At 50.3% G+C, this 15,905-nt stretch overlaps 1 protein-coding gene across 1 annotated transcript in view; it reads right to left on the minus strand.

The window, feature by feature from the left end:
• The window catches only part of SNTG2 (syntrophin gamma 2), a gene marked incomplete at its 3' end in the record, with an annotated part of 195,282 nt that overhangs the window by 14,866 nt on the left and 164,511 nt on the right, over positions 1 to 15,905 (minus strand). Inside the window, exons 13-14 of the mRNA XM_081254610.1 lie at positions 15,444 to 15,515; positions 8,760 to 8,966 (exon numbers count right to left, since the gene is read on the minus strand). Coding sequence (XP_081110736.1) covers positions 8,760 to 8,966; positions 15,444 to 15,515 — 279 coding nt within the window. The remainder of the gene's footprint in view (positions 1 to 8,759; positions 8,967 to 15,443; positions 15,516 to 15,905) is intronic.

Raw genomic sequence — 15,905 nt, forward strand, 5'->3', positions numbered from 1 at the left:
CAGATCTGTAAATCCCTGTTGTGACTCATTCCAGAAGGACCATCCCTGTTACACAAATGGGGGGTATTGTTTTGCTCCCACAAATTGCCTCGGGACAGGCCAGGCTGGAAGTGTGTCCAGGAGAACCTAGACGCGGCTGTTCTTGGGAAACCGTCCGAGAGGAGTTTGTTGTAAAACGAGAACAAAGGACAGAAAAAATGGCAGCAACGACATCACCAAAACCCAAACCAAGGACCGAGGACCCCTCACAGGTGGCAGATTGCTGTGAGGGGGCCAGCATCCCACCCTCTGGGGCTGGTTCAGGTAGGGCGGCCTCAGCTGTCACGTGAACTTCTATGGGCCCAAACCAAACTCCACGGGCAGCCTGGTTTCCAGGGACCAGCGCTGTGAGGACGTGGGCACACGCAGGCACATACACACATGTGCACACACATGCACACGCACGTGCACACAGGCCGCGGGCGCACATCCACACTTCCAGCCACATCGGGCAAAAGCACAGAAACACAGAGGCCTGTGCTCTACTGTCCGGGCACCGCTCTTAACATCAGGTGTGACTGCAGGAAGGGGAACCCTGAGGTCCCGGGAGCACAGTGGTTACAACCCTGAGGTTAACCTGCAGGTAAAACACTCCACTCAGCGGGGAACCTCACCATCGGTCTGGACAGGAAGACGCGGCAGTGCCCCGTCCCCTGAACCCACAGGCTTGTAACTTGCTGGCTCTGGGGAGTGTCAGTCACTGTCTTTTCAGCCCTGCCCTTGGTCTCCTCTGTGGGGACTCCGATGACACGGGGGCTTCATCCCCCGTCCCTCCCTTTACTTCCTGAGCCTTGCCTCCAGTGATCTTGCTTTTCGCCCTGAAGCTTCCCTGTGTCTGCTCTATAACTCACTGCCTTGATCTCTTTGCTGAGACTTCCCAGTCTCCATCCGTTTCAACGTCTTGGCTCTTGTTTTGGAAGCGCGGTTATCAGGGCTGCTGGAAAGCACCTGTGGATCCTTCTAACCTCCTATGGTCTCCACGTTGGCTTCTGTGGTCGTCTCCGTTCATTCCAGATCTTCCAGGTTCTTGGCAGGAGCAGTGGCTGTCGATCGACACCTGGCTGTTTTTGAATTTCGAGACCCTTAATCTGTTCTAAACCCTCTGTTCCACCCGACTTTCTTTGACGCATCTTCCTCAGGGGAGGGGGCCGCCCTGTAGCCGGGTTCCCCGCTTGGTCTCTGGAGACGCAGGGCTCCCTCTCCTGCTGGGCAGCGATGGGCATCGGCCACGTGGTCCCCACGGACAGCCCGGGGGCGTTCCTGACTCGGCCCCCCAACAGCACTGGCAGAGCTGGGGGCCGCGTCCAGCCCGGCGCATGGGGTCACGTGAGCATAAGGTCACAGTGGCGGAGGGAAGCCCCGACCCAACCTGACCGGGGTACTCGCAGGACGGCAGCGGCAGAGCAAGTGACGGGGGTCATGCAGCTACGCCGAGCCGTGCGCGTCCCCGTGAAGACGAATGCTCACGTGACGTCAGCTCTGCAGCTCACGTGACTTCAGTTCTGTACGCTCACGTGACATCAGCTCTGCAGCTCACGTGACGTCTGCTCTGCACGCTCACGTGACTTCAGCTCTGCACGCTCACGTGACATCAGCTCTGCATGCTCACGTGACGTCTGCCCTGCACGCTCACGTGACTTCAGCTCTGCAGCTCACGTGACGTCTGCTCTGCACGCTCACGTGACTTCAGCTCTGCAGCTCACGTGACGTCTGCTCTGCACGCTCACGTGACTTCAGCTCTGCAGCTCACGTGACGTCTGCTCTGCACGCTCACGTGACATCAGCTCTGTACGCTCACGTGACTCCAGCGCTGCACGCCGTCCAGGACGCAAGGACTGATACTCCCGCAGCCCGGCTCCTCTGCCACGGGCACACGTAGCGGGAAGCGGGCAGGAGTAATCACGACCAGGTTTCTGTTCATGAAGGTGGATCAGAACGAGCCACCCCCTCGGGGGAGGCGCGGAGGGAGAAGCTCGAGGCGGCTTTGATTTCCCCGGAGCTGCCGCTTGAGGCTCCGCGTTGGGCAGGGACCCGGTGCTGGTGTCACGTGAGGACCGCGTCTCGGGAGCCCTGGGTGGGCCGTGTTCTGACCCGCTTCTGGGGCGAGTGTCCATCGCCTTGTGTGTCCTGCACTTGGGCTCGGAGCGGGAAGGCTGGGGGCATGTCCCCTTCACTCCCGCCCCTGTGAGCTCAGCCCTCTTCTGACGTGAGGCTCTGTAACTAGTGACACTCTCCGAAGACCGTGCTTTTCTGAGAAACGTGATCTGTCTGCAGACCCCGGGCTGGGCAGGTGTGCGTCCTGCTGCGCGTTCCCTCCGAGCGGGGCTCCCACGCCGGCAGGGCATCCAGGGAGGGCGCTTCGGGCAGGTCAGTGGGTGGCTGAACAGCGCAGGGGGTTCAGGAAACAGGGGCCACCCCGGAAGACAGGCAGGTGGTCCGTGGGCTGCTTGCACTTCGTCCCCTAAACAGAGGGGTGACGGTGGCCCCAGCATGCTCGGATTTTGTGAAGATCAGGTGATCAGTACCTGCGTAGCTCATACTTAGCTTGGTAAGTGTGAGCACCAGACGCGTGAGCGAAGGCTTCTGTGGGTGCTAGTCTGTCAAATTCTAAGCTAGGTGAATGGACCCTAACGCGGTGGTGGGTGATGTCAGACACCGCCACGCTCGCTAGGGAGAAGCTGCAGCTGAGCTCTCCACCCCCGCAGGGGCCACGCCTCCTGCAAGTTCTACTTCAGGAGGCGCTTCCTCCTGTCATGGCACTTCGGGGGTGCGTTTTCCATGTCCTTATATAATGCCTTTTGGGAAAGTTAAAACTAAGGAATACTTGAGGCAGGAAGATGGGTAACTTTTTTTTTTTTTTTGCGCGGGCCTCTCACTGTCGCGGCCTCTCCCGCTGCGGAGCACAGGCGCCAGATGCGCAGGCTCAGCAGCCGTGTCCCATGGGCCCGGCCGCTCCGCGGCATGTGGGATCTTCCCGGACCGTGGCACGAACCCGTGTCCCCTGCATCAGCAGGCGGACTCTCAACCACTGTGCCACCAGGGAAGCCCGATGGGTAACTTATTGAAGAGGACATTTCCTTTTAAAAGAGTCTCTCTCCCCATATAAGTCTCTGCATCCTTTGGGGAAATTATGCTGGAAGCTGATGTTATCCGGTTAAGCGGGGAGCGGAATCCTCGGTGCGCAGGTGCCATGCTGGCCCAGGACACATTGATCTGCTGTTTGTGGCGTCTGTCCCTCTGATGCCTGGGCTGTTAATCTGAAAGGAGCCTGGGCCAGACCCACCTGCTGATCTTGGCGAGTCTCCAGGGAGGCTGAAGCTCACCTGGGGACGGGGAAGGTGGCCGCAGCCTTTTTGGGAGCGTGTTCGACCACAAGAACACTGGCGCTGGTGAGTGCCATTGTGGAGTCTTCCCTGTAGTCTATTGGTGCCAGGACCCAGCTCCACCCACCAGCCAGTCGGCACCAGTCCTGGGACCCTCCAGGCTGAGCAGCCAATCCTGTGGGGACCCAGGCCCACCCACCAGAAAGCCAGCACCAGCACTGGGTCCCGACAAGGGACCTGGCACCACAAGCAGGCCTGGACCAGCCCTGGGCACCCCCAGGCTCTACACCTAGTTGCATCGGGACACAGACCCACCGTCAGCCTCCAGCAACCTCTGCACAAGGCAGGGCATGGCAGCCAACCGGGCCAGGGACCAGCCCAGCCTGTGACTGTGCCCACGGCAGTCAGCCAAACACCCCACACACGGAGGCACCACTAGAGCATACAGCTCTGATGATCAGAGGGGAGTGTGCTGCTAGAACCCTCAGGATGTCTCCTACATAAGGCCATGTCTCCAAGACTGGGAAAAAGAACTGACCTGCCTAATACACACAAGTAAACATAGAGAAGTGGGCACAGTGAGGCAACAAAGGAAGATGTTCCAAATGAAGGAATAAGATGAACCCGAGAAGAAGATCTAAGCAAAGTGGATATAAGCAATCCACCTGATAAAGAGTTCAAGGTAATGATCATAAAGATGCTGAAAGAACGAACACAGTGAGGAGTTTAACAAAGAGTTAGAAAATATATACAGAAGAACCAGACAGAGCTGCAGAATACTAGAACAAATAAAAAATACACTAGAAGGAATCAGCAGTAGACTAAATGATACAGAGGAACAGATCAGTGAACTGCAAGACAGAATAGTGGAAATCACCCAAGCTGAACAGAAAAAAGAACTTTAAAAAATGAGGACAGTTTAAGAGACCTCTGGGACAACATCAAGCATATTAACAGTCACATGATAAGGATCTCAGGAGGAGAAGAGAGAGAGAGGAAAAAGGGCTCAGAACATAACTAGAGAAATAATAGCTGAAAACTTCCCTAACCTGGGAAGGGAAACAGACATCCCAAGTCCAGGAAGCACAGTCTCAAACAGGATCAATCCAAAGAGGACCACCACCAAACACACTGTAATTAAAATGGCAAAAATTAAAGTTAGGGAATATTAAAAGCAGTGAGAGAAAAGCAACAAGTAACATAGAAGAGAATCCCCAGAAGACTATCAGCTGATTTCTGAGCAGAAACTCTGCAGGCCAGAAGGTAGTGGTATGATACATTTAAAGTGATGAAAGGGAAACACCTACAACCAAGAACATTCCATCCAGCAAGGCACTCGTTCAGCTTTGATGGAGAAATCAAAAGCTTTACAGACAAGCAAAAACTAAAACGGTTCAGCACCACTAAACCACTTAACAAGACATGTTAAAGGGATTTCACTAAGTGGAGAAGAAAAGACCACAAACAGAAACATGAAAATTATGAAAGGAAAAATCTCCCTGGTAAAGGCAAACATACAGTAAAGATAGTAGATCAACTATTATAAAGCTAGTAGGAAGATTTTTAAAAGGTAGTAAAATCATTTATATCAACAGTAAGTACTTAAGGGATACACAAAACAAAAGAATGTAAAATATGATGTCAAAAACCTTAAACATAGCAGGATGGAGTAAAAATGCAGGGTTGATAGAATGCATTCAACTTAAGAGATCATCAATTTAAAATAACACTCAGCACACATACACTCATGCACTCACAGACACAGCACACACTACACAACACATGCACGCAGACAGACACAAACACAACAGTCTCTCACACCACACACAACACACTGCAACACACATGCACTGTCACACACATACAGACACACACACACTCGCACACACACACACACACATATATATATATGTTGATATATACATAAACTTCATGGTAACCAAAACCCAATATCTTCAGAAACACACACAAAAAAGAGAAGGGAATCAAAACATAACAGTGACAGAGCAGTTCTGGGAGGGGAGGGACTCAGAGACACAGGCGTAGCTGTGGAGCCACAGGACCGGGTCTATCCCAGTGCTAGTGCATATGTATGTGTGTGTGTGTGTATATATATATATATATATATATATGAACATCTCACAGCGAATGTTTAGTAAGTGTTGAGTTGTGTGACTTACAAATAAAGCTGAATGTTTCCATCAAAAACAAATGTTTATTTTATAAGACAATGTATGGATGCAGTATTTGGAATTGGTGATTTTGTTGACAGTGCCTTTAATGTTCTACTTGTTTTCTGAAAACTTACCTCTAAGTGAAATCTTAAAAGATAAACCCAAGTTAGTCTTGTCTTACTCAAGATTACATGGAGTTCTTTTTTTAGGGATACAAACATAACCTTTAAAAGAAAGTGGTTTGGAGTCTTATGCCAGAAGGAAGTAGATGTCAAGGAACGTACCCTATTTTTAGAATGTTTTATAAGTTTTTGGGAGGCAGCTGATCTGTGATATCATATGTTGGAGACTCTGGGTTTAAAGTGAAAAACTAGGACAGGATCCCCCCATTATTGAGCTTGGATTCCAGATAAATGCTTGGACTCGTGATTCTCAGCCACATTTTCAGGTCACGTCGGCGTTCCCTTCCTGTCCTCATCCATCAGAACCAGAATGGTTACAGCCTGGAAGGAGGAAGGTTTAAAATGCGAACAATTAATAAAAGCTAATTTGGCTGTGCTCTTCCATGACGGGAATGTTAATTGGAGGACTAGATTGACCCTGAAATAAATTCAGGAGCAGAAATAGAAAAGTTACGAGCAGCGCTCTGAGTTCCCATTTAATTAAATTAAGCTGTGATGGTTTTTAGAGAAATGAGTTGCTGAGCTGTAACCTAATCCATACTCCAGCATCTTCCTGGGAAATATTCAGAAGAGCTCATTTGGACCAAGAACAGCACTAAATAGCACCTCTCACAATTACACAGATGTCGGCGATTCACTCTGGAGACTTTCAAATATTTACCATGGAGATTACTCAATTTAGAGTTTTCAAACAAAATTTCCAAGGAGAGCACAGCTCCAGTAGTCTAGATATGTTTTCTCATCAGTGGCTCTGTCTGTATTCAAACAGCTGGAGAAAGAACACGGGCTCTTTAACTGTTTAATCCCCAAACGGTATGGATGCTGCAGCCCACTTGAATCCCTAAACGTTGCTCAGCGGCTATCTGTCCTGCACGGGTGGAAGCCAAGGGTGACCAGTGTCCTTGAGGCCTGGGGGTCACACTACATCCAAAAGGAAAGCATGGAAAAATAGGGTGTGGGCGGAGGACGGGCTGCAGATGCAGAAGGAGCTGTGTGGGTGCTGCAGTGCGCGAGGGTCAGGGGCGCAACACAGGGTGGTCGGTGTGCCCCGAGGATCGTGGCCCACAGTCTATCCAGGGCCCAGGCAGTTTCGTGGGCCCGAGCGGCAGGCCTGGACTTGCCTGCGGTGTTGTCCCCGGCTGCATTGACACGGGGCTGCAGGAACACGAGGACGCATGCTCTCTGCCACTGACAAGTAAGGTTAGGATCTGGGGGTGGAGAGGAGACACACAGGAGCCTGGGACGGTCTCCCTGCTGTGCGCTGGTGCTTCCGGCCAAAGGACAGCTGGGCGGCACCCCCAGGCCAGAGTGGAGGTCCGGGGGGCTCAGGCAGGCAGGAGGACAGGGTGGTAGAACCCTGACCCACAGCCTGATCTCGAATGCTCGGGAAGACCTGGATTCAGGGCATCAGCACGGGGGAGGGGACAGACCGTCTGCCATCCTCCTGGTTGCGGCGGGGCTCGGGGGCATCTGCAAGGCCTGGAGGACGGGCTGCCTTCTGGGCAGCAGCTTCCCCGGGATCAGAGGATCTGAAAACCCAGCCCCGGTGCTCCTTTCAGCTCAGCCACAGACCTATTACGGCCAAGTCTGCCTTAACGTCTGCATTTTGAGCATCTTGATTATATTTTAAACATAACTTGGAAAGTGGAGGTGCAAGTTCTTTGTGGTAAAGGGATGAGCAAAGGGGGCTCGACTCACTTTAATGAACAAAAGTAGAGGCAACACCAGGAAATGCAGGGGTGCTCTGCTGACGGGGTTGGCTGTGAAGGGGGAAAACACTCCAGGAGCAGCGACTAAAGACACCCGGGCTGGAAAGATGCTCCAGAGAGGGCTGTGCTGTAAAGCCAGGGAGAGCCACAGTGAGTTATGCGGGACGAGATTCTGCAGATACAGAAGCTGGAGTCTCTTGTTTGGTAGAATTTGGGAGGATTAGAATTTTAAAGCCTCCTGCACAGATGCCACTTAGCCCACCTTGAAGCCTGGCTTCCTCAACATACTGGCCGTAGTTTTGACTTCAAAAGCACGCAGTCGCACTTTCTTACATCCACAGTGTTTCCAACTGAAAAAGCTGTCAGTTGATGAGCAGTAAATGAATAACAGATTCCTGGGAAATGTTCACATCAGCAGAGACGACTACAAGTGAGCAAGGGTATCTCGGGGCCCCAGAAGGAACCAGGCTTGGTTTCCGTGAACGTCTGCGCGGGACCCACCGTGTGGACCACAGATTTCAGAGAACATCACACAGTTGTGGGGATGCTCCCTGCTCCCTCCTAGCACTGAGCTTCAGGGGACTCGGTACATTTTGACATCCTGAACGAGAGATAAATGATGACAATCTTTTCACATTCAAAGCAGTGCTGATAAACGAAGGAGCTGCTCCCAGGTCCTCACCCAGAGCGACTGACGCCAGGCCAGGAAGGAGAAGGAACCCAGAACTTCCGTGTGGAGTTAAACCTACCCCATGATGCTGCACCTGTTTTCTCACTTCTAGCCATGCGAATTCCGCCGTGAAAGGCAGCTGCTACTTACAACAATGCGGATTATGACACACACTCTACCTCAGCCATTTAGTCCACACACACCCCAATCTGGGAGAGATTTATTTGCTGTCCTGAAAAGGGAGAAGCGACCCAGACACATGAGCTGTTTTATGTTCCTGTTGGATCATTAAGTTTGAGAGGAAGGGCCTTTAAGTGCCTTAAACTACGACAAAGGTCCAGGTGAGTTCACAGTAAACACGGTTGGTGAGCAAACACCAGGGACCTGACTGCGCCGTTGGCTGAGGGCGCTTCCTCTACACGGCACTGGAGGCCCTTTCCTCACATTGAATAGAAAGACTGATGTAAACGAGATGAAAGCTCTGCCTCACTTTTCCCTAAATTCACCCATTTCATCTACTGGGCACAGTGGATGTAGGGACCCCGACGAGAAACGCCCAACTCCCGACGACTCCTGTTTTCTGGAATGCTTGCTACAGCTGCTCTAATTTACATCTCGGGTGCCCAAGCAGGTTTAATCAGAGACGACAGTGAGTCGCTCACCCCCGTCCTCTGCACGTCCAGGAAGGTGGCCCTCTGGAAGGACAGCTCCCATGCTGCGAGCTCGCTCCCCAGCTCCACGCTGAACATGTGGCTCCTGCCGTGGCCGACGAGGACGCTGAAGCAGAAGGGCCTGTGCTCCCCACAGTTGGGGTCCTGGAGACCCAGACAGAGGCTGGCTTGGGCCCAGCTGTCATCCGGAAGCCAGAACTGAAACAGAGAGGAGGGCACGCAGGTTAGAGGGGACGGCTTCCTGGGTGACTGGTCCACGGAGGGCGCCCGGGACAGAGGGGCCTCTTCCAGGCTGGGGGCTGGGGCCACACGCCACCAGGCGACCTCCCAGCCACGCGCCTGGATTCAGGAGCAGCGTCCCCCGACGTCACTGCCGTGGAGACGGGCCCGTAAGTCAATATCTGGGAGTCAGTTATGTCCAACTGCCAATGCTCTGCAAGCATCTTGCACCTAAACCATCAGTGGCCACAACTTCTGTTTCTATGCTTAGCTTTAAAGACAAAAAAGTCACGAGATGTTTGTGCTTAAGTTGAGCACGAAATCAGCAAACACTGAAGACAGCGAGACCTCACAACTCTGCCCGCTCTGCCAGGGTCCCTGAAGGGTCCCCGCTCCTCGGCCCTGTGCGGAGCACCTGGGGTCCCCCAGGGACACTGGGCCGCCGAGACCTAACTATGTGAACCCAGGGGTCCTGGCCACACAGAAGACGTGTTTTAGAAATAGTTTCAAAAGCAAAGTTTGAAACAAGAAAAAAGAGCCGTTCAGTTCCTGATGAAACATTTAAGCAGAAGATGTGAATCAGCCTCAGTGCGTCCCTGGATCACAGACATACCGGGTGGATGTCCCGGCAGCTCCGAGCCTCGGGGCGGGGGGTCTCCGCCACAGCCTCGCCTGAGTCATGAACGCGCCCACCCAAGGAGCAGCTGCGTCAGGCTTCACTCAGGGATCAGGAGAGATGGAGCCTGGGGCCTCAAACGAGTCCGCATCTCAGGCTGGAGCCTGCTCTTACCTTCCTCTGTGTCTCTCTGTCTCTGTGTGCGTGTGTCTCTGCATCTCTGTGTCTCTGTCCCCTGGAGATTCACGTCCGTCTTCGTCTCCCGCTTACCCACTCGCTGTACAGACACCCTGAAGAGTCCGTGCCAGGCCCTGCACTAGGGTGGCCTCTGCCTGCATGGCCTCCCCGGGGAAGGGGAAGCAGGTGGACATCCTGCCAGGGCTGCTGAGCAGCCTGAGGAGACATGACATGAGCCACAGCCCGGTGGCAGCAGGAACAGAGGCTGCGTACAGGCCGGGCCTTCACAACCCGACTCCGAGCTATTCGGATGCACACGGGCTGTCCCGCCAAGCCACACCCACCACTCACACTGGCGGCCAGAGTTCATTCCCCGAATCCCCGTGACCCACCTTGTGGGCTGGTCTGGTTTTATGTGAAATACGCTTCTGCCTTCTGGGCCCAGGCTTGTGAGAGCAGTGGCTGCTGACGGGGGTGGAGAGGGGCGCACGGGCTCTGGGTGCCCTCTGCCTTCTCAGGGCCTCGCAGCGGCTCTGCAGGCCCCGATCCGCGCTGTCCCCGCTTCCACTGCCCAGGGACCTGTCCTCACGCGTCACTTAGACACTTGCTGCCTTGTGGTATGCGACGTGAGGGTGCATGTGCGTGCGTGTGTGCGCACAGGTGTGGTGTGTGCCTGGTGCATCTGTCCTGATCCTAAATGAACACAGTACAGAGGCTGCACCTGGATTTTGGAGCCGCCAGATCCTTGACCTCAGACTGGCATGCACAGAAACCCTTCAGGAAATAGGATATCGGGTTCTAAGTCAAGGAGAGCAAGATGTGAGTCACTGGCCTGACTTCTCAAACTCCGTCCATAACTACTGACCTTGAGTGTCAGGACTGACCACCAAAGAAGGACTCTTAGCAAGTGTTTGTGCAGGTGGCACCGTCGATGGTACGGCTATATTCTTTCCTGTACTGGTGTAGGTGGGGGGCTGTGTGCTGCTGTAGGAGAAAAACAGGCTTTGGAGTCAGACAGACAGCACTTGGGACCTTCTTGGCCAATTATCAGCTGTTGACCTTGAGCTTTTCACTTCTCTCTAAGCCTAAATATCTGAACCATAAAATGGGTGTAAGAGAAAGGTTGTCATGGGCTTAAAGGACAGCACGGATGAAGCGTGTAGCACCTGCATCCTCGCCCATGTGGCTCGTTTTCTGTTTACATAGAGCCCATCATCCACAGGCAGTGCTGAGTCGTGGCGTAGACTGAACTTCCATGTCTAACGTACAGCGAACTGTCTCCCGACAAAGTCAGCGACTACACAATCCAGCATCACGTTTCCAGCTGCCCACTCCTGATGTGGACCCCTGCCCCAGACTGTGAGAAGACAGAAACCATCCTGGGTTCACTTTTCAGAAAACAAAATGCAAAGACTATTTTGGAAAATTACCTGGATTTTTTCCTACTTCTATTTATTTATTTGAGACAATTATAGCAACAATACAGGAAATTTAAAAGACAGATCATTCTATTATGATCTATCTTTTGTCATCTAATTTGTTTTTATATTTCCTCCATGCAGTGTCTCTTTGTACACTTAATTCTATAAATGTGTAATGTGATTTTAATGGCGCACTTGAAATATACGACCCTATTAGGTCTTTATTTCTCAGTGGTCATCTGACAATTCTCCCAATGTTCACTACTTAAGAATATCATGAAATATTTCCATGCACACAGCTATTTGACTCTTGCAAATTCCTTGTTTTGAGTCAGTTCTGAGAAGTGAGCTCGTTTGATCGAGCACTGAAGTGTTTGTGACTCTTCATCTGAATGGACAAACCTCAGCTCTACATGCAAGAACAAATAGAAGGGTTAAACATAACTTTTGAGGGCTTCCCTGGTGGCGCAGTGGTTGAGAGTCCGCCTGCTGATGCAGGGGACGCAGGTTCGTGCCCCGGTCCGGGAAGATCCCACATGCCGCGGAGCGGCCGGGCCCGTGAGCCATGGCCGCTGAGCCTGCGCGTCCGGAGCCTGTGCTCTGCAACGGGAGAGGCCACAACAGTGAGAGGCCCGCGTACCACAAAAAACAACAACAACAACAAAACAAAACCTTTGAACCACCTGAGAAATCCCAAGAAAGGACACTGAAGGATTTCATAGATGTGGTTACTTTCTGCACCTCAAACTGTTGAGCTTCACAAAAAATAATGTGCTATAAACGCTGCGACGTGAGTGAAATCACTGATCCATACACAGCTCATTTCCCCAGATATTTTCTGTAGCTTCTTTTGGAAACAGTAACTCAGTTCTCATGCAATGTATCGTTAAGACTAAAAACCAGGAGCGATTACAAAATTAAAGGTCCCTGAGCTGCTGTGGAGACAGCGAGTGACTGAGGCACCTCCCAAATCACTTCCCGCAGCCTGACCAGCTGCAAAGGCCCCTTCCTGACTCTGGGCCCCCACCTGCCATCCTCGGAGCATTTACGGTAGGAAACCCATCCCTCTAAACCCTCTCTCTGCCCCTTGGAAGTGCAGATCTTTTTAAAGCCTCCGCCGGTTCTACAGGGCGAGCCGGGGTGCCACCCACGCCCCTGGAGCGTGAATGCCCAGGAATGGGGCCCAACTTCCTGTCTCTGCGGGCGGGAGCCTCCCTCCACGGGACCCAGGCCAGGCTGCACAGCTACTTCCCTCCACGAAGATGGGAGAGAGGTTCCTCTTCCTGTGGGTGGGGGCCACCTGGGCCACACTCACCCCTCACCGAGCTCGGGGACCCCTGCCTTTTGTTTCAGTGGACTTGAGGTCGGTCTCTGCCCCCAGTGACGTCTTCCTTGTCTGTTTTACTTCGATGGGTACAGGTTTTCTCTGACAGGACTTGAGGAGAATTGTATTCTCCTTATTCACAAGGCTACACTTGAGAGGTAGCTGGAGAACAGGTCACAGGAGGACACTCCAGAGAGCTTCCTGCGAGGCCAGTGCTTCTGACAGGTGAGGCAGAACAGGATTTAGAGAGGTGGCATTTCAGGTCAAAGGTCGTGAACTGTTTACATTTTGATAGACCCTTCCTCGCATTGTCACCAACCTTTTCATCTTTGACAGTCGAATTGGCAAACATATTATTTCATGGTTTCCACTTGCATTTCTTTTCTTTTTTTTTTTTTTTCTTTTTGCGGTATGCGGGCCTCTCACTGTCGTGGCTTCTCCCGTTGCGGAGCACAGGCTCCGGACGCGCAGGCCCAGCGGCCATGGCTCACGGGCCCAGCCGCTCCGCGGCATATGGGATCCTCCCAGACCGGGGCACGAACCCGTATCCCCTGCATCCGCAGGCGGACTCTCAACCACTGCGCCACCAGGGAGGCCCTCTTTTCTTTTTTTTATTAATTTTTTTTTTAATTTTATATGGAAGTATAGCTGATAAACAATGTTGTGTTAGTTTCAGGTGTACAGCACAGAGATTCAGTTATACATACACATGTATCTATTCTTTTTCAAATTATTTTCCCATTTAGGTTGTTACAGAGTATTGAGCAGAGTTCCCTGTGCTCTACAGTAGGTCCCTGTTGGTTATCAAAATGTAAACAGTCCACATCCTTTGACCTAGAAATTCCACCTCTCTAAATTTTTCCTGGTGATACACTTGCACACGTGTTATTACATTGTTTGTAATTGCAAAAAAATGGGAACAAATTAAATACCCCTTGATAAGGGCTTGGTAAAATAAAATATGATACATTCATGGAATTGCACACTAGGTAGTGGTTTTAAAGTGGGATCATCTCTTTGTGTATATTGAAAAAAGATCCACAAGATAAACTGTAGAGCAAAAAGTGATGTGTGGAATAGTGTGTATGCTTCCATTTGCAGAAGGAAAAAAGAATATTGTACATATAAAAAAAATCGAATCGGATTTAGCTGAGCTTCAGGCCAAGGGAACCTGGACCCCACCTGCCTCCAGTGAGGCTTCTGGAACTTACTCCCGCTCTGTGCTTCTGGGTCTCGGCTGTCAGATGGAGATGACAAGGATTAACTCCTCAGTTGGGGACAGGATTAACTCAGGATGTAAATGGGGCACTTAACAGGGCTGCAGGAGGCTCACTCAGCAAAGATAAGGTATTATTATCAAGATCCTTTGCCAAACATATGAGTAAATTTGGTTCCACTGAAAAATGCAAACGGAATATTCTTATGCTGAGAGGGAATATTTATGCAGGAGGCGCCACACTGCTGAGCAGTGTTTTTTTTTTACTTTATTTTATTTATTTATTTTTTTTGTGGTACACGGGCCTCTCACTGTTGTGGCCTCTCCCGTTGTGGAGCACAGGCTCCGGACGCACAGGCCCAGCGGCCATGGCTCACAGGCCCAGCCACTCTGCGGCATGTGGGATCTTCCCGGACCGGGGCACGAACCCGTGTCCCCTGCATCGGCAGGCAGACTCTCAACCACTGCGCCACCAGGGAAGCCCTGAGCAGTGTTTTTATTATTCACTATGTGGAGGCTGTTTGTGATTTAAGTCACGACTGCAATCAAGTCTGATTGATTCAATTTTCTTATCTCTTTCGTGGTGAGTGTGAAATACAGACACATAATTTTAAGAACTGGAAAAAGGAATTTTTGGAGAGGAGAAAGAGTCATAGAAAAACACCACGCTGACTACAAAATTTGATTTCTGGACTAAATATTAATGACTAGACTTTGAAATGGTGATTATGAAAACAAATCATTAAAAAAATTCTATACTAAAGTGCTAGTTCTTACAATAACCATACATGTATTTCAATTTTTGAAAACTGAAGTAAATATTACAGATAATTTAAAATTCATACGTGCAAAATGACCAACATCAACAATTAAAGGCACCTGAGAAAAGGGGAGATTTTGTAAGATCACTGTTTTTTTTTTTTGTGTGTGGTATGCGGGTCTTTCACTGTTGTGGCCTCTCCCGTTGTGGAGCACAGGCTCCGGAAGCACAGGCTCAGCTGCCATGGCTCACGGGCCCAGCCGCTCCGCAGCATGTAGAATCTTCCCGGACCGGGGCACGAACCCATGTCCCCTGCATCGGCAGGCAGACTCTCAACCACTGCGCCACCAGGGAAGCCCAAGATCACTGTTTAAAGACTCCCAACAAGACACAGAATTCAATCTCCTTTTTAAAAATGTTGAATGCTATACATTTATTATGATTATTATTTACCCTGCATTGAGTTTAATGCTTTTGCTGTAGCCATCCTCCTGGCTAATTTCATGATTTCAGTTAGTTCATAGCATGTTTATTGATTCAATTTTTTTTTTCAATTTTTCTGAAAAGATATGTTGGATAAAAACAGAAGAGGCTCGATAGTTTATTCATGAAGCACACATATAAAATATGATGGTCCTATGAAGACATCCCAATACCAAATGAAAAACTCAGATGTCTGAAAAGCCATATAAACAAGTTGAAAATATAAAAAGGCCAGAATGAAATAATAAGGTGCCTACATAAAAAAAAAGAATAAGGACTTAAAAGTTCCTCTATGATATTCTTTTGTGGAATTCTGATGAATGATTGTGGGATGAAGCTAGATGTTCATGTTATTTTACTATTTCAACAGACAGTGGGAAACAAATATTTCTCTCACTCTTTAAGCCCAAAGGGTCATCTTGTTAATATGAAAGCATCTATTGTGCAAAGGAAACTTACCTTGTGAACTTTAAATAGTACCTCACAGAGGTTATAGGTTTTTTCCGCTCGGACCCAGTCTAATGTGCTCACCTGCAAGAAATATAAAACAGACACATAAACCCTACGTGTTCTCACCCCAAATAAGGGGAACTGTGTAAGGTGACAGAGGTTAACCAACTTGATTGTGGGAACCACTGAGCAATGTACACGGATATCAAATCATCACACTGTACACTTTAAAGATATTCCATTTTTGTCAGTCGTACCTCGATAAAACTGGGGAAAAAATTAAAGTATACATGCAAAGACACATGCTAGTTTTAGTATGAGAATTTAAACATTTACAACAATGGAGCTAGTCAATGTGTCTTTACCTTCATTAAATTCTAAACCAGGAGCAGGACAGTTGAAAAACTAAACTATGTGCCATGGCAAGTTTTGCTGAGTAATTGCATGTCCCCGCTGTTGGCTTGAAGCCTG

This window comes from Mesoplodon bidens, assembly GCF_964165515.1.
Source record: "Mesoplodon bidens genome assembly, chromosome: 14".
NCBI classification, from domain to species: domain Eukaryota; kingdom Metazoa; phylum Chordata; class Mammalia; order Artiodactyla; family Ziphiidae; genus Mesoplodon; species Mesoplodon bidens.